Source organism: Bufo bufo, chromosome 1, assembly GCF_905171765.1.
Source record: "Bufo bufo chromosome 1, aBufBuf1.1, whole genome shotgun sequence".
NCBI lineage: Eukaryota > Metazoa > Chordata > Amphibia > Anura > Bufonidae > Bufo > Bufo bufo.
This window is the reverse complement of record NC_053389.1, coordinates 525,650,060-525,669,112: the sequence shown is the minus strand read 5'-3', so window position 1 is coordinate 525,669,112 and position 19,053 is coordinate 525,650,060. Positions and strand designations below refer to the sequence as shown.

Sequence of the window (19,053 nt, the reverse complement as noted above, 5' to 3'; positions counted from 1 at the left end):
GCACCTGCACCTGCCCAATCAGCCCACCGTCCATGTACGGCGCTGGTCCTTAAGTCACATCCACCAGCGCTGTACATGTACAGCGTGGGTCCTTAAGGATTTAAACCATTTCATAAGTCTCTATGGCTATACACTGAATATGAAATCTGACATGTTCTACCAAAAGTTACTTACCATTCCCAATAGCACAGAGGGTAAAATGGTAATTAATTCTCACCTTTTGTGAGATTGGGGGTGGTGAGTAACTTTTGGTGGAACATGTCAGACTTCATATATTTCAAATAAAAAAAATAAACCACATCCTTAAGAAGCAACTGTGGACTACAGTGCCACTGGATTCTGGAGATCTGCTGCTTCCCACTACTTAATCTTGCTGTATCTGAGACTGACGTGGTATCTACCTTAAAGGATATTCCTAGAACTAAAATACTGATGGCCCTTAAGATAGGACATTGATATTATAGTCCCGGAAAACGACCATAATGGATCCCTAGTTTTCTTTTTGGCTTTTCTTTTTACAATAGAAATCTACAGTAATGTTATTGTAATCTCCTGACTAATTTTCTTGCTGCAGCATTTTATTAACAGTCTGTGGAACTCTGTAGCCATTATTTCACCTTTTTTTCATTTAATCAATAGTGAAATTCCTGCACTAAAACAATAAACTTTATCATCCACTAGGTCTGAGAAATGCCTGTGACTGGTTAAAGGTGATTCCGTAGAGAAACATTAATCAAGCTTGTCTATTTAAGGGTCATCTTACTTTTTTGTGTTCTATAGGTAAGAAGAACCAGTACACCAGTACAATGCGGCTTTTTCTTAGTTACATGTGGATGTACCGCAGGCTTTTACTGATCGTGTTAACACCACTTCTTCTATTACCATTACCACTCATCATAAGAACAAAAGTAAGTAGTGTTCTCTTTCCTCCTTCCTGCTATTTCCCTTTACACTCTCATTTATAGTAGTGTGTCTGAAAAAAACGTAATATTCACTGACATGTGAAGTTTAGACTTGAAATGTCTCGACAAAAGAGGATTATTATTTTGTAAAAGAGGGTATACTTTCAAAATATAAAACAAAACAAGCACAATAAGCAAGAACTTAGTAACAGACAGGTACAGAGGAGACGAGGACCCTGCCTACAAGAGCTTACAATCTATAAGGGAAGGAAACGGTAGGTGAGGATGAAAGCTGCTCATCTAGTTTTGTGGTAGCAGCATGCTCATTGCAGACTGTAGGCTTTACTAAAGAGGTGGGTTTTCAGTTTGCTTTTAAAGGTTTTGAATATTGTTGGGGTGTCTGATGTGCTGCGGTAGTGAGTTCCAGAGTAAAGCCTTAGACCGCATTCACACATACGTGGTCCATGAAAACCTGGCCTTACGTCCTGCTGAGTGCGCTTCATGCCACCGCCGCTGTACAGTGTGCTTCGTGCCACCGCCGCTGTACAGTAATACACTCGTATGATCTATACAAATGTATTACTGTACAGCGGCGGCAGCACGAAGCGCACGGCATCACAGCAACCAATGACGCCATGCGCTCGTGCACTCAGCAGGACGGGTTTTCCACTGAGGGATACAGGGTTTTAGATATACTACTGGCCAGGTTGTGTCCAGGTGTGAAGGGTGTCTTAACAGTGTCCATCCATGCAGTAAAGTCTTCACAGCTTTTGGTTGCAGGTTACCTTACTGACTCCAAAGCTTGACCATGCAGACTCTAGGTTCTCTAGGAGTCTCTTTTGTCTTACTGGTTCCCTCCTTCTGTAGATCATGCAAAGATCGGTGAGTCTCTGTAGCTTTTTGGGCCTAAGAAAGAGGAGCACAAGTCACAGCTTTCTCTCCCTTCAAAACTCTCACTATCACTGACTAGAGCTAGGGGTGGAGCCAGTCCACATCTAACCTCCCACAATGGCTAAGACAGGGTTATTAAACTTTGCTGCGCCATCTATACATGGTTATACTTGGTGCAATGCATAGCATGATAAATAACATTACTTAACATAAAATATGAACAATTTACCAATACCCTCTTGCTCTGGGGTACTGCAGATGGCATTATATGTAGTTGTTAGTATTTTGAACTGAATTTGATGGGCAATGTAGAGCCAGTGGAGGAATTTGAAGAGAGGAGAGGCAGAGGAGAAATTAGGTGAGAGGTACTGTAGGTTAACCAAGGGTTTGGTTATATGCTTGAAGGACAGGACAAAATCAAATGTTATCCCAAGGCAGTGGACCTGTGAGACTGGAGAAGGTGTGGTGCTTTTAACTGCTATAGTTTGTTAGAGGGGGGAGGGGGGAGTGACATTTGGGGAAAATATGAATTTTCTCCAAAATTGGAGGAGAAGTATTAAGATATGGCTTATAGACATGCTGGGATTCTAGAAAGAAGGAACATGACATCTGAGCCAGAGAGGTAATTTTGAATGTCATCAGCATAGATGTGCTACTGAAAGCCAAAGGACTCTATGAGCTGCCTCAAGCAGAATGTATAAATGGAGAAAAGTAGGATGGAGCCTTGAGGGACACCTACATAGAGATGGAATGATGAGGAGGTGGTGTGTGAATGGGAGACAATGAATGTTTGGTTGGTGAGCTATGAGGAGATTCAGAAGATGGCCAGGGGCTGAGGCTAAGAGAGTTTGCAACAGGAGAGAGTGGTCGACTGTGTCAAAGGCAGAGAACAGATCAAGAAGGAAGAGTACAGAGTAATGACTTTTAGCTTTGGCATCTAGCAGATCATTGGTGACTTTAATTAGTGATTCTGTGGGGTAATGGATTCAGAAGCTGGATTGTAGCTGATCAAAAATGAGTGGGATGAGAGAGGAGACCAGTTCAAGATGGACATGTTGTTCTAGAATTTTTTATGAGATTGGGAGTAGCAGTTTGAGGCAATAGCTGGATAACGAGGATGAATCCAGGGAAAGTTTCTTGAGTATGGAAGTGATGGTGTTATGTTTAAAAGAACAAGGGAACACACCAGTATTAAGTCATAGGTTGAAGAGATGGGTTAGAGCTGTGGAATGAGGTGGAATGGAATTGGGTCAAGGGCACAGGTGATGAGGTCTGATTTAGAGATTAAGATGGAAAGCTTTTCTTCAGTGATTGTGGCAAATTAGGTTGCATGGGGAGAACACTGAGTGTAGTGGGATTGTTGTTAAAGCTTTCTTGGCTGTTGTTGTTTTTTTTTTAAGTATCTGCTGAGATGACGGGTGTGGGAGGGGGCAACAGAGTAGGGGGTTAAAAGTGTTAAATTGTTTGGGGTTATGGGAAATAGATGATATAAGGGTAGTGAAGTAGTCCTGTTTAGACAAAGTGTAGACAGAGTGCAGGCTTGATGTTGAGAATGGCTTGTTTGGCTTCCTTTGAGTGGGTTTTCTTCCAGATAGAGCATGATTACATACTATAGTTAGCAATTTATATTACTACATCTACGCTGTCTGTAGGTGCTACGATCTTAAGTTTAAATATAGCTATTTAAAGAGGTATTCCCATCTAGACTTTTATGGCTAGAGTGGAACAAAACAGTAGAACAGATTGTGCTACACTATTTTCTTAACTCTCATACAGGGGCATGCACAAAACTCTTAGGGCCCCATAGAAAAACTTAGTTTAGGCACTGTAGGAAGGCGCAAGGGTCCGTCATTGACGGAAGGTACGTGTCACCGAGGTTCCTGGCCTCGGTGAGATAGGAATCAGTAATTTTGTGTGTCAGTGGCAGCTAGTTCTTGCTGACACAGTTTTTTACTTAGTGTGGCTGTAAAGCCGATCCGGGCCGGTTCTTATTGGGAGCAGCCAAAGAGCAGGGTGGCCGGCTGTTCCCCACGTTCCGGGCCAGGTTTTGGGCTGGGATTTAAAAACCCAGCCAGCAGCTCAGCTGGGTGTGGAATGATCCTCCAGGTGATAGTGGAGCTGTGGAAGCTCTGTGTTTGGGAGCTGAGGAGTTCTGCCATGCTGCAAGGCTGAGAGCCACATGACAGCCGCATGAGAGCCGCCTGCTGGGAGTCAGGCGCCCTAAAGCCTGCTGTGAACTGCAAGGTGACATGTTTTGTTCTGTGGACTCTTGCTGTGTGAATTAACACCAGGACCCTGCAAAATATTGTTTTTCTTTTCTGCCTTTTTGTGTGAATAAACACAGAAATTTTGCTTTTCAACCATGGTCTTGCCTCTGTATTGCGTCCGCTTACCCTGCCTACCATAGCAAATCCCTACAGTACCTTTGCCCCACAAAGTTTCCCAGCTCTAATGTGTCAAACACAAACAGGCAACGTGGAAAGAAAGTGTCCGCTCAAATTGCAGGAAAATTTATGTTTTCTTTATTCTATTAGGAAGAAATTTTAATTATAAAACAATTGTTATAAAAATGTTACCCTCTGTCTCACCCACTTTATCTGACTTCTATGTTGGAAAAAGTGAAACAGGTGCTTCATAAATATGGTGCTCATTCTGAACACCATATTTCTCAATGTATTTTCATTATACAACACTGCATAAATAAACTGGTAAAACTGGACAAAGAGCTCTTTGTCTACTGCTTCCATCATACAGTGTATTTTAAAACTGTCTGGCTGAAGCCACCATTAGGAGGAGCTTAGTGCATAGGAATTTATACAGTTACCATTTACTGCCAGGGAAGCTGTAAAATCTCTACACTGAGCTCCTCCTAACAGTGGCTGCATGAAAATGCAGTGTTTTCTTGTCAGGAACAGGAGCTCAAAGGTCAGTGCCAGACCTCACCCCCTGGGCGCAATAGCAGTTGCATAGCTGCCTCCAGCCTGCCACACCCCCGATAGAAGTTGATGGAAAAATTGTAGCACAGCCTGCTTGGCCTTTTCCCTAACAATAGCCTCTCCTGGACATCACTTAGGCACAGGCACATCACATTTATTCCAATCTCAGCCACGGATGACTGAGATGGAAACACCCCTTTAAGATAAAATATTAGAGAATAAAACAATTAGCAATTTGCTAAAGTAATATTATTGAGATTGTTCTTATTAGTAAAATGTTAAATTCCAAGTACATTTCCTGTAGACGGTGTAAGGGGTTAGCTCTTCTCTGGGGGTCATTCACACACTGATACGGCTTCAGGACACCAGGTTTCAGGTCCAAACAGTGCATTTATTGTGATACACCAGCACAAGCAAAATGACAAAAATAATAAACACTCGCCCGTCCAGGCTCTAACTAAATATAATATTTCAGACTCACCTAAGTCCTTGTTCACACCCTGTGAACACATGCGGCTTTCTCAGCCAATGTCCCACAGCCTCCTGGCTGTACAGAGCACAGTACGCCCACTGTCTCCAGTCCAGTGTCTCTTGGGGAATAGTGGTCTCTCAGCCCTCCTGGCTTGGACCACACAGAGCCTCCAGGCCTCTGTCCACAGGGAACACACTCCCCCAAAGTTCAGGCTAGCTCCTAGCCTTGTGGCCCCTCAGCCCACCCAGCTGAGACCACTCACACAGAGCCTCACCAGGACTCTGCTTCACCAAACACTCCAGAGTGAGCCACACCCAAGATCCAGTAGCAGGATTAAATAGGATCCCTGGACATGAGCATGCCCTAAGTCCCGGACTGGAGCATGGGGAACAGGCACCCACCCAACACATTGCCTGTTCCCAGTAAAAGCCTGCCCTGAAATAGCTGAACCAGCTACACTATCTATATGGTGTCCCCCAACTACTTTAGTGGACACCTGAACTAGGGCTTTTACTCTACCAAGGCTGGGCCCCTTAGTGACACGCTGCCGGTGCACACAACACCACTTTTATCCTGCTTCCCCGTGACTTTACTGCACACCTCAATGTTCACATTGCCACAACGGTTAGTCATACATGTGCTGATGGTTCTGCATTCTGCATCCAGGAGTGTTTCAATCAGCAATTTGCATAAGCATTTGGATGCAAAAAAGTGAGTCCAAAATATGGAAGAGGAGGACATTTGTCCACAATGCTTTCTCTACGTAGGTTTCACTCACAATTTTGGCTTACAAATACAGATACAAAATACTGTGAAGGTGACCAAAGGCAGCAAGTCCAATAGTAATCAGAATGTCTATTTATGTATTTCCATCATATACAGATGAAACTCGAAAAATTTGAATATCGTGCAAAAGTCAATTTATTTCAGGAATGCTAATTAAAAGGAATTGCATTAATGCAGCTTAAAATTAGAATTTTGTGAAAAGGTTCAATATTCTAGGCTCAAAGTGTCACATTCTAGTCAGCTAATTAATCCATACGCCCTGATAAAAGGGTATCTCAAAATTGAGACTTTGGGGTTTCATAAACTGTAAGCCATAATCATCCAAATTATAACAAATAAAGGCTTTAAATATCTCGCTTTGCATGTATTGAGTCTATCTCATATGTTAGTTTCACCTTTTAAGTTGCATTACTGAAATAAATGAACTTTGCACGATATTCTAATTTTTCGAGTTTCACCTGTAGTAAACCAGCTATAAAAGTGAAGCTCCACTTTAGGCTTTGCTCACACTATGCAATAGTTGAGGCACACTTCTCTCTTTAGGACCCACATATGGTTTAGGCAAAAAAAAAAAAGCAATGAAGAAAGGATTAAAATTGCACAGCATGAACACAGCCTAAGTGTCCATGGATTCTCAACACGTGCAAAATAAGGATCCACATGTGGTTTTAAAAAATTCAAAGCACATAGAGGTACTATATGGGAGCTCGAAATAGGCTATTGGTGCCATATTCCAGATCCGCACAACAAGCATCTATGGAACAGAAATGTCTGTGAACATGTTTCCTAATAGCTTTATCTACAGACTTTTCTCCTCACTACAGCATTATAAATGGATGGATTTTACTGTATGATTTATATTTAGTAGATTATTGATATCTTTCCTGACTAATCTAGGGAAATGTGTTTTCTTACCATCAACAGGAAGTTTCAAAGGTTAGTCTCCATAAGATCTTAGAATGCATAAAAAACAATGCAGAACTGTTCAAAGGTCACTAAGTTTTCACAAAACTTTTGATATGTGCCGAGACCCCATAGATCGCTAGAATGAGCAAAGGGAAGCACTCGCATAGCATGCTTTAACTCCTCGCTGCAGGAGACAGAATTGGGGTGGATCATAGATTTTCTATTGAGCCCATCTCCTGCAGCAAGGAGAGAGGGTGTGCTACATGAGTTCTTCTTTCTCCTCGTTCCAGCAATTGGTGTGGGTCTCAGCACTTGGATCCTTACCGATTAGAACATTTTTATATGTCACTATTAGAGATGAGTGAATCGATTCATAAGAAAGCCGGTGTGAATAAAGATAAATGTCTCGGGCCTGCTGGTCCTGTTCCCTTCTGGCCTTCACCACACACTCTTTTTAGAAAGTGGTGGGGGCGTTGTAGATTTTGTCACCATAGTGTTTAAAAAAGTTGCAAACGCAGGGTTTGTAGCCAGGATTCATCAATTCCCTCCCCAGCACTTACATTTTGCTCAGTGACCAAATCTATCTTGGATTTATGACGCAGAGAGTAGGAGCCTCAGTGGTAGGTACCTGATCGAGCAGTTTCCTTGCTGGCTGCTTACAAATAATATAATGATATAGTACTGCAGAAAATCTAAGTTCTGTATATGTTACAGCACTCTGCTAGTCAATTGCACAAATATATAAGCAAACACTGAAAGAATAAATGCTTGGTGGTCATTCTTATTGCAAATGCAGCTAGAAGCTCTTTGCGAATATAATTGATCAAAAATATTTCGGGCCCATCTAGCAATCGACAAGGTAGCTTCTAATCAGGTGGGTCCCACTCTAACATGCCTCTCCTGGGCTTACAGCCTACAATCTGGGCAAAGTAGTACCAAGCTGTATCCTACGCAGCCCATTCTGCAGGCTCACAGCCTGGGAGAGGCATGCGTAGAATACAGCTTGGTACTACTTTGCCCAGATTGTAGGCTGTAAGCCCAGGAGAGGCATGTTAGAGTAGGACCGGTCTGATTAGAAGCTACCTTGTCGATTGGTTGATGGGCCCGAAATATTTTTGATCAATTATATTCGCAAAGAGCTTCTAGCTGCATTTGCAGTAAGTATGACCACCAAGCATTTATTCTTTCAGTGTTTGCTTATATCTTTGTGCAATTGACTAGCAGAGTGCTGTTACCTGTAGTTCTACTAATCCAAGTGTGTTTCAGCCAAGGTAGCGTGCACCTGCGTTCTCATATTCACTTATTGTGGAGGTGCTGGTTCGTTTATTTTTTCCCCAGTTCTGTATATGTATCTGCCAGCCTTAAAATATGTGGCAGTATTACTGATATTGTTTTTCATCTTAAACCATTGAATTTCATTCCTACATATTTCCTGAATACTTTTGTAATCGCAGGTCATTAAAAATTTAGCATAGCTGCTGAGTTATACTCCTTGGAGTCATTGCACACCTGACCAGTTAATCTGTCCTTGAGGCTGGTTTTAAAGTCAGTATAAAACTGAGTCTGCTTGTATAGAACCTACCATTAGCCATCTGGCTCCAGGAGAAGTATATGGTGGGTTCAGCATGCATGTTGGTACTTGCATCCCTGGATCCGATGAAAGCTGTAATGGCACCGGACGGGGTTACAAGCGAAGTGTACTTGGCTTGCATGCTGACCTGCATTCCCTGGATTTTATGTGGCTGTCATGGCCCATGAACAGGTAGGAACAAGAGTTAGGGACCACTCATGAGACAACCTTGACGCGGTGAGTGGCTTACTATGCTTTGGCCAAAATATAAACCAATGTCTCGTCCAGCATGGAGGGCAGAGTGCTGGATGTAGTGTGCGATCACATTTGCATTTTCGGTTTGTATATATATTTCGCCATAGTGATGTGCACCTACAGGCAGGTTGTGCTGACCCAACCCCTTATTTTTTTCTTTGTAGTATATATTGGAGGCGTGGCGATCTCCTTGGAGTCATTGCACACCTGACCAGTTAATCTGTCCTTGAGGCTGGTTTTAAAGTCAGTATAAAACTGAGTCTGCTTGTATAGAACCTACCATTAGCCATCTGGCTCCAGGAGAAGTATATGGTGGGTTCAGCATGCATGTTGGTACTTGCATCCCTGGATCCGATGAAAGCTGTAATGGCACCGGACGGGGTTACAAGCAAAGTGTACTTGGCTTGCATGCTGACCTGCATTCCCTGGATTTTATGTGGCTGTCATGGCCCATGAACAGGTAGGAACAAGAGTTAGGGACCACTCATGAGACAACCTTGACGCGGTGAGTGGCTTACTATGCTTTGGCCAAAATATAAACCAATGTCTCGTCCAGCATGGAGGGCAGAGTGCTGGATGTAGTGTGCGATCACATTTGCATTTTCCGTTTGTATATGTATTTTGCCATAGTGATGTGCACCTACAGGCAGGTTGTGCTGACCCAACCCCTTATTTTTTTCTTTGAGTTATACAATAATATGTATCTGTATGGTGCCACCTGCTGTTTGTTTTTTTCTTATTTCTTTGACCAACTCAGTTTCATCCTTCAGCTGCCTCCTGAGCTGTGATAGGGAGAGCAGAGCAATGAATGGGGAGATATCTGGATCCATGTGAGGTACATGGCTGGTTCTAGCTTTGTTGGAAAGAGGTTGTCATGTTCTATATGATATATGACTTTAGTTTTTTACATTAGTCATGGGATAAGCCCTTTAACACTTTTAAATATTTTAAATATTTATCCAAATGAAAGTAGACAAAAAAATGTCTTATTTTTCAGCCCTCATTTCTGTACTCGGTCTACTGGCCTTAGTAGAACCTTAGTGTTGCCAAGCGACTAGGCATAATGCAATGCTATGACCAACCTGCAGCTTCCATCAGTGTCAAAATTCCTCTCTGCATCTCACAGGAAGCTACTTCAAATGAACATTGCTTTGTAGCCTTTTCTAACATCATGAATACCTAAGTAAGATTAGCTGCCTAATGAAAATGTTGATCTCTTAATCTCCAAATAAGCAAGTTAACCAAGTAGGCTACTGCAGCCAAATTTCCACTTTGTGGAATCTTAAATGTAGATTATATATTGTAATTGTAAGCCGTCCTATACCTTTCTGCTCTGATATATATTGTAATTGTAACTATTGTAAATCAAGCAGGTCAGCTAAGCTTGACTCATGCCCTTAGAAATATGAGTATTTTGTTTACATGATTTAATCCAATACACCACAAGCTAAGGAAGACCACTAGCATCTACTTCGAGTCATTGCTTTATAGCTCTCCTCTCTCCAGCTGTATTTTCACTGTAACATAGCTGAACACATACCAGTGAAGTTAGATGTATTCAGCCTTACAGAATAATGAATTGTGGTATTTTGCATTAAACATTAGGGAAAATTTATCTCTAGAGCTGCCTCCCTTTTTTTTAGATGTTAAATATCATAAAATGCATGAAATTTCACAAAACGGCACTGTCTATATTTGGTACATTTCACTTGGCCTCTGGCCACTTCATGGATGACGTTCATTTACATCATTATTATACATCAAAAAGGCTTCACATCTTTTCAGTCAGTTTAGTGCAGGTTATGGGTCATCTTAATCAATGTCCTTTTTTCTAGACACTTCAAAACTCTCGAGATGTGAAAAGTGTCTAAAACATTGTAAAAAAAAGTATACTTTTTTAACCACAATGTGCAGGATACAAGAACGTGGTGAGCTGCGTTTTTGAATCCTTTTTTTTGTAATGTATACATCAAACAGAGGCATAAAAAGTGATGTGAACGCACCCTTAATGCCAGCAAAATGCAGGAGAATCACAGAAGCACTAGACTTCAACACCTTTGCTGGTCACCAGGGAACCATAAAGCTCAGACACCCTCTGCCTGGACAGGGTGCTTTAAATTCTCAGGAAACCCCAGCCATTGGCTATGGAAGGATTTGGAAGCATATACACTGGCACTTTAAGAGGTTGGAGCTGAATGCATGCACACCCTAAGGGGACAAAGATGGGGGTACTAGGCAGAAGCATGGAGGCAGCAGCATAGTGAGTAGCACAGCGTCTGTGCCCACAGGGAAGAGTAGGGCAACGGCAGTCATGGGCAGCTGTCCTAACGCATGTATTCTACTTTTTAGACACTTCGCTGTAAACCCTAAATTAACAAAAGTGCTTCTCTACTAAGACCCTACTTCTCTACTGTGACTTTGCTATGACCTTACAGTCTTGCTCCATGACTATTTTGTGTGTGGGGTGGGGGGGGGGGATCATGTAGTCAGTGAAACAAAGGAGCTAAAAATACCAATTTAATCAAGTTTGTTTTTAGGAAGCAATGGAACACAAACATTGCAAAAGATTTGCAACCTTATGCCCAGGGGTATAGATTTAGAGGGAACCATTGTACCTGTCCTGGTGTGCGAGAGGGACAAAAGCCCTTGTCCTACATAAGACGAACCCAGTATTATAAATGGCACATGGTACATAGATGAGAGTCCTAGGTCCAGATTTTGCATTGGGGCTCAGGAGATTCAAATTACGCCTCATCTTAGGCCTGTATTCAGCTAATATCACATTATCACAATTGCTTACATTAAAACAATGGCATTTCAAAGTGATTCACATAAATTAATGGTGGAGTCTGATATACATTTATTTAGAAAAGGAAGACAATAAGTAGTAAGATACCATAGTAGATGAACTGTGTTGTATAAAAAGGGACTGTTAGAAGTTATTTCACAGAGACTGTAAGGTTACGACCACATGGTCATGGTTCTGCATGTAGTTTTGGAAGCCAAAATTATGAGTGGAATTAGAAAAGAGATAAAGTATAAAGAACAGATAGTATTTCTCCTCTTCTCTTCAGTGAATCACAGCCATGTGCTGTCCATGGTCTCAACGGACTGCTCATGACTTTAAAGAGTGTTTTCAAAAATCTGTGGTTTTCCACTGGATGACACACGGAAGGCAAAAGACAGACTCACGGATCAAACACGGATTCTTCATAGACATCTTTATGGATGAACCACTGACCATCTTGTCACAGGTGTCATCACGGATGTGTGAAAGAGACCTAACCTTGATGTAAAAATTCAAGCTTCAACTGCTTATTCCATGGTTGTAACTTTCATTTGTCTTTTTCTGGTTGCAGGAAGCAGAATGTGCATATGTGCTCTTCGTAGTAGCTGTGTTCTGGTTATCAGAAGCATTGCCTCTTTCAGTGACTGCCTTCATTCCTGCTTTAATGTTTCCATTGTTTGGGATTCTACCATCTAAAGCAGTAAGTGCAGACTTCCTCATGTTGGTCATACCATCTGTGTGTGATTTTGATGATGTTGACACTTTGTTGAACTGAGGTAAGTTGAACCCACATGAAGACATTATTTTGTGGGTCCACACCATAGTTGTACAGAATATTTTCCTTTCATTGATTTACACTCTATCCACAAGTCATATTACCAAGAGTTGTGGAATAACAATACATGATAAACCATATGTGCAAGTGGCATGTACAACTACCAGCTTCACAAAAAGTGCTTCTGTGCTGTGCCTCATGAGCCCTACTGCTATATCGCAACCTAGATCCTTCTAGATCCTTTAGTCCTCTGGAAAGGCCTATCTGACCATGTGCATGCACATATATACCTTAGAGTATTGTACACCTGCGCTGCCGTTCGTTTTTCTGTTTACTAACCCTGCTTTCTATTAGGTAAGCCACTGCTGGTTATCCAAAGTTGAGTCTCCTGTCCAGACTCAATAAGCATATCACTGATTAATATTGGGTAGATGGATCCCCGCACTGATACACACAAAATGCTATCTGTTATGCCTATAAAGTAGTTCCAACTAGTTTGTAATCAGTTCTCACCTGTCTTTGATATTCACAGGATCAGTGGTACTGTATTGTACGTAATCCCTTTACTTCCTCCCGAGTGTTGATGGTAGATCACTCGGCGTTCACGCTCACCCTCGCTTGCAGGTGGATCTATAAACTCAATAGCCTGGCACCTAGAGTCTTGAATCAAGAAATAGAATTATTTGCCTTTCAGTAATCAATCAGTCAAACATACATGATAAGATTTATCTACAAAAAACTGCTGCTTGCAGTTTTATAAAAAAAATCTAAAATAAATAAACTACCCCAAAAACTGTATGTTAAATAATCAATGTGAGCGTGGTGGGAATAATACTAGGCAGGGAAAGGGTTAATACCTATTGAACCAACACAGGTGTTACCATGGGAATGGGACACCTATTTAGCAAGGAGAATGAAGACATCCAGCTATCCCTAACGAAGGAACATGTTTGTTCCGAAACGCGTTGGGTGTTGTTTTACCCTTGGAGGCATCCGTACTCACCAGTGTGACGTCACATGAGAACATTACCCAACGAATACCTGTTTGCTCCCCCGTGCGTGCGCTAAGCTACCGGCCGGAGCAGCACCTGTAAGCGAGGGTGAGCGTGAACGCTGAGTGATTTACCATCAACACTCGGGAGGAAGTAAAGGGATTACCTACAATACAGTACCACTGATCCTGCGAATATCGAAGACAGGTGAGAACTGATCACAAACTAGTTTGAACTACTTTATAGGCATAACAGATAGCATTTTGTGTGTATCAGCATGGGGATCCATCTACCCAATATTAATCACATATATACCTTATTTCACTGATCTCCACGCTATGGCTCTCCAGCTGTTTCAAAACTACAACTCATGCCATGCCCTGACAGCCGCAGGCTGGGAGTTGTCTTGCGACAGCTGGAGAGCAACAGCTTGAATACCACTGCCTTACATAAACAATGTAAGGGAAAACAAAATTTTGAGGAATAGCTAACATTCAGCAATGCTTTTTTTTACTTGTATTTTGTTAAAGGGCCCAATTTTGAAAAAAAAATGACAGCAGAAAGTGCTGTCACATTGACTGTCATTTTTGAAACTGATGATCAGCTGTCATGTTGTCACCATGTTTAACTCCTGGCTGACTGCTCATTTACGCTATACATCCAGGCAGTCAGCACTTATCTCCGCAAGGATGTTTCTCATTAGTCTGTACCTGCAGGAGCATGGAGCCTGCTGTCAGTGGCAGAAGGGCCATCCAATGGAGAAGGCAGGAAGAGTTTCTTGCCATCCCTGACTTCCCCTTCACTGCATACACAGCGTTCAGTGAGCTGTGTGTATAGAAATAAACTCTGGTCCCAGTGGTTATGTGATCACCAGGGGCTGGGTGCCTGAATGATCTGCTGGGCCTTTTCAGACCCAGATGAGCTGTGCCATCTGTATTTCCCTGGTAACTGGTGCTACTATGTCAGCCCCTGTTACCGGAGAAATCAGCAGTAAAAAATGTAATGCTAAGTATCCTCCAAAGGTCTCGTATGGCCTTATGGAGTGCACAAAATGTAAAATAAAATAAAAAATTATAATAATAAACCCCACTACACACCACATGGCAGCTTCTAGTCCTGCCCCCTATGACCACAACCCATACATTTCATATATCAAAATGATCATTACAGAAAGGGCAAATAATTTAAAATACTTTAGTTGCACATTGTGCTATTAACAAAGAAATGAGAAGAACAGACTATTTTTCAATTTCAATCTGAGTATAAAAACTAAAATACAACTGACATAAAAATAAAGCCCCATATATCACTTACATAACTAAATAGAAAAAAAGTTATGGCTATCAAAGGCACATGTGCAAAAAACAAAAATGTGTCTGGTCAGGAAGGGGGTAAATAGCCTGGTCTTGAACTGGTTAAGCAATTATAATGTGACATCATCTCATTAGTTGCTAGGAAGGCATTTCAAAAATGACAACCAATATGACATCACTACCTTTGGCCTGGTCTCTATAAGATGGCATTGATGACCTGCAACTTGAAGGCAGATGATGGCATTTTCACTGTTGCACATAAACAGCAACCTGTCCTACTTATGGGGTAATGGGTTACCTTGAGGTTTCCCACCTTAATGATACAATGATGGAAGAATGTGCACAAATGAAGGGTGGAAGGGAACGGTAGGACTAATGAGGAGACATGATAGTACTCAACTCGGCCTATGGAACTGGTGAAGGAACAAACTGGGAGTCTGGGAAGATGCATGATGCAGGTTGTCCTATTATTTGTACAGGATGATTTCCTGTATGGTTGTGCACCGAACATCAGTATGTTGGCATTCAGAACTTACTTCATGTGTGTCTGACCACTAAGAATGGCGACATGTATATACCTGCATAGAGACGTGGGATGAAAAATAGACTGGATGCAGTGTTAGATCTTCCAACAGGCAAAATGTGAGATTTTTTTAAGCAATAAAACATTGATAAATCCCCCCCTCTTAGGGTCTATTCAGACTGTGTTTGCCATGTACCTTGCCATTTATAAATATGCAACTTTTTTGTACATGGGCTGCAGTGATTTTGAGAGCGTCATAATCAGATCTTAAACAAATACATAAAAATGTCTTTTTTTTTAATGCATTTTGTTTTAGATTGCATCTACATATTTTAAAGATTTTCATCTCTTGCTGACGGGGGTGATCTGTTTGGCAACCTCTATCGAAAAATGGAATTTACACAAAAGAATTGCCTTAAAGATGGTGATGCTGGTGGGAACAAATCCTGCATGGTATGCTTTACACATTAATTATCTAAAGACAATATATAAAGAGAATAAATCAGGTGTTCTCTTCATATAATATTGCAGGTCATGTGAATGGTATGACTAGGCACATAACAATTGCATTGGATTCTGTTTAATGATCCTTTATCATAGTTGGATTATTATTATTTGATTGGAATAAGTCATATCACATTTCTGTTTAATAGCTTTTATTTATATAAAAAGGACTGTACATTATTTTTATTTTTAACTCGTGCTCTTGTTTATAGGTTAATGCTAGGATTTATGTTCAGCACTGGCTTCCTTTCCATGTGGCTTAGCAACACCTCCACAGCTGCTATGGTGATGCCAATAGTGGAAGCTGTAGCTCAGCAAATCATTAATGCTGAGGCTGAAGTTGATGCCATGCAAATTAATTCATCCGACGGCATTCACAATGAAGTATTTGAACTTGACGGTACATACTATTTCCCACTTAAATAACTGTGTGCATTTTTTTTGCCATCATGTTGTATCTTAATCAGTCTATTTATTACTTTCTCACTTCACTGAGAGATTTTTCAACGTATTCCTTCTGTGGCTCTACAAATGAACTTATATCAGCCAAACCAAAGACAAATCTGTGAAGGGTGCTGCCCCTCAGTACGGAGTAGCCTTAGAATCCACTGGGGGTACTGACTCTCATTGAAGAGACTCAGCAGTGTGTAGAAACTTATTTTCAGGAAATGCTCCATGGGAAAAAAAAATATTTAAATGACAACATATCAGGCAGCCCAACCAAAAAAAAACGATCTGCAGACAACACTGTTTTGAGCCTCCCCCCCCCCCCCCCCCCCCATATGACTCTCCATATATTGCTGAGTCTCTTCAAAGAAAGCAGGTACTCCTCCACCAAATCTGCATTGAAGGCTACTTATTAAGCCATCCAGTATGCTGGTCAGTGCTGATAAGGGTCAATGATCTCAAAACAGGGTTGGTTGATATGACCTAATATGCTTATTTTTTCCAATGGAGTAATGCCTGAAAATAAATCTCCATTCACATCTGAATTTCTTTAATGAGAGCCAGTACCCCACTCCCTGAACTGAGTCTAAAGGCAGCTATACACATTCAATAGTTGCTTAGCTGAATGATCGTTCAGACGATAACTATCTCTCCCGACTCCTTCTCGGCTCTCTCACACACATACTGTGCACTTCAGCTTGGCCAAATGTTCAGGTGAAACTCGAAAAATTAGAATATCGTGCAAAAGTCCATTTATTTCAGTAACGCAAATTAAAAGGAATTGCATTAATGGAGCTTAAAATTAGAATATTGTGAAAAGGTTCAATATTCTAGGCTCAAAGTGTCACACTCTAGTCAGCTAATTAGTCCATATCCCCTGAGCAAAGGGTACCTCAAAATTGTGACTTTGGCGTTTCATAAACTATAAGCCATAATCATCCAAATTATACCAAATAAAGGCTTGAAATATCTCGCTTTGCATGTAATGAGTCTATCTCATATGTTAGTTTCACCTTTTAAGTTGCATTACTGAAATAAATGAACTTAGCACAATATTCTAATTTTTTGAGTTTCACCTGTATATGTGTAGTGAATGGAAAGATGGGAGAAAGCTGCTGCCAGACAACTCTGTATATGCAGGGACAACAAAAGAATTGGGTGAGATTCTTCTCTGCCCAGACATTTTCTGTCAGCCAAACCTGCCATTTTCTATGGGTTCGGCTGACCATACACTAATAACTTTTGGGGAAGATTAGCAACTTTCTAAATCACTTCATTTAAGCAATCTGCCTGCATCCACTTGAAAAAAGCTAGTCACTAGTGGTCTTACTTCTACTTAATTTATAGTCCACTGCCTATTGTTAGGCTAGATCCATCTTTAATAACAAAAGTGGTTCACATAAAATGGAGGGGCACATCAGAGCTAGGTAAACTACTGACCCTGATAGAAGCATTGTCTCTACACAGCTTTTAAAGAGTAGAGAAGCTCCTGTGTGTCTGTAAGTCTGACCTCCCTCTCCTTATCAACTTCATGAGCTTCCTAGAAGAAAACAAACATAGTGGGAAGTTAAGGAAGTAAGGTCACAAAAGTACAGTGATGACAAATTACATAGAAGGGAGATGCCTGCTGCTTGTGAGAGAAATGCATCTAGCTGTGCAGCTAAAACAGGCAGTAATATGGCTGAGGAAGACTTTAGGGAAGCCCAAAAAGACCTATTACTTCCGTTTTGATTTTACAATGAAGCACAGTCATTATGCATGCTTTAAGTGATCTCATTTATCTGGCCAGTACTCTGCTCTGTATTAATTAAAGGAAAGAACATTGAAGCCTACAGATGGCTGATGTAAACACTGTGATGATCTCATCATTCACTGTCCATTGATGACATGTTATAGACATACCTGATAAATACCTATTTGATGCCAACTAATAAATAAAGCAACGGTTCCTTGCATCTACATGCATAATTTAAAGTGCTAAAGAAATACAGAAACAACACTTTCTGTGCAATTCACAATGTTATCTTTGTGCTAATGACTTACAGAAAACAACACTGAAATGGGTACAAAATGTGATGTGGAGAAACATGTTAATGGGTAAGGGTCAGCATTTCACAGCTCCTAGAACATCTCAGCTACCCTTTTTTCCATGTAATATAGCTTATATTCATAGTAAATATTTTTTTACAGGTACAGTAATGGGACAGTGGCAATATATAACAATGGAAAATGCATGGTGAGCTCATATTTCCATACTAATCATGTTTCAGAAATGATTACTAAAAATATCTAGGACATTGGACAAGCTGTGTATGCACATGATTCTCTCCTGTTGTTGGTTCAGACAAACACATTAGTGTTTAGTTGGAAATGATGGAAAACTGCACAATCGATGGTGGCACCTGTCCTTATAGAATTTTGCAAGCAACCTATAGGCATCTATACTTACTATCTATAGCTCTCTAGTGATACTTCTTAGGGCTGTATTAGATTATATGATACAGCAGGCGATTCTCAGGAGGGAAGCGTTCTTTACTGGCAATCACCTGCTCGTTAGCAGAGGAGACTGCTGCTACTACATGCAGCGATCTCCTCCAGAGTATGGGGAGGAGTGATCGTTATGTCATCTTGTATCCCCATGCTGACTAGTTTTTTGCCGGCAGCAGATCGTGATTACACAGCATAATCACCCAATGATTTTTAAGCATGTTTGAAAATCTGGATTGCCTAATGAATGAGCGCTTGCTTGTTCATCGGGTAATCGGCTGCAGTATAAGACTGCCAGAACTTTGCTGACAAGCTTTCCTGTGAACTCTCGTTAATGATGAACTGGCCAACAATCGGCCAGTGCAATGCAGGCTTTATGAGCAATTGGAAAAAAAGATCTTATTTTTTAGGGTACTGTATATAGCTTTACCGAATACTGTTTTCTTCAAATGTATACATAACATCTTGATCTGTTAAGAATTCATAAGATCATATGGAAAATAAAT

At 41.0% G+C, this 19,053-nt stretch overlaps 1 protein-coding gene across 1 annotated transcript in view; it reads left to right on the top strand.

Moving 5' to 3' along the window:
* Positions 1 to 789: 789 nt before the first annotated feature.
* Positions 790 to 19,053, top strand: part of SLC13A1 (solute carrier family 13 member 1) — a 77,585-nt gene continuing 59,321 nt past the window's right edge. The window contains exons 1-6 of the mRNA XM_040411718.1: positions 790 to 908; positions 12,078 to 12,206; positions 15,426 to 15,562; positions 15,826 to 16,013; positions 18,106 to 18,157; positions 18,251 to 18,296. Of these exons, the coding sequence (XP_040267652.1) occupies positions 807 to 908; positions 12,078 to 12,206; positions 15,426 to 15,562; positions 15,826 to 16,013; positions 18,106 to 18,157; positions 18,251 to 18,296 (654 nt within the window). The 5' untranslated portion in view covers positions 790 to 806. The remainder of the gene's footprint in view (positions 909 to 12,077; positions 12,207 to 15,425; positions 15,563 to 15,825; positions 16,014 to 18,105; positions 18,158 to 18,250; positions 18,297 to 19,053) is intronic.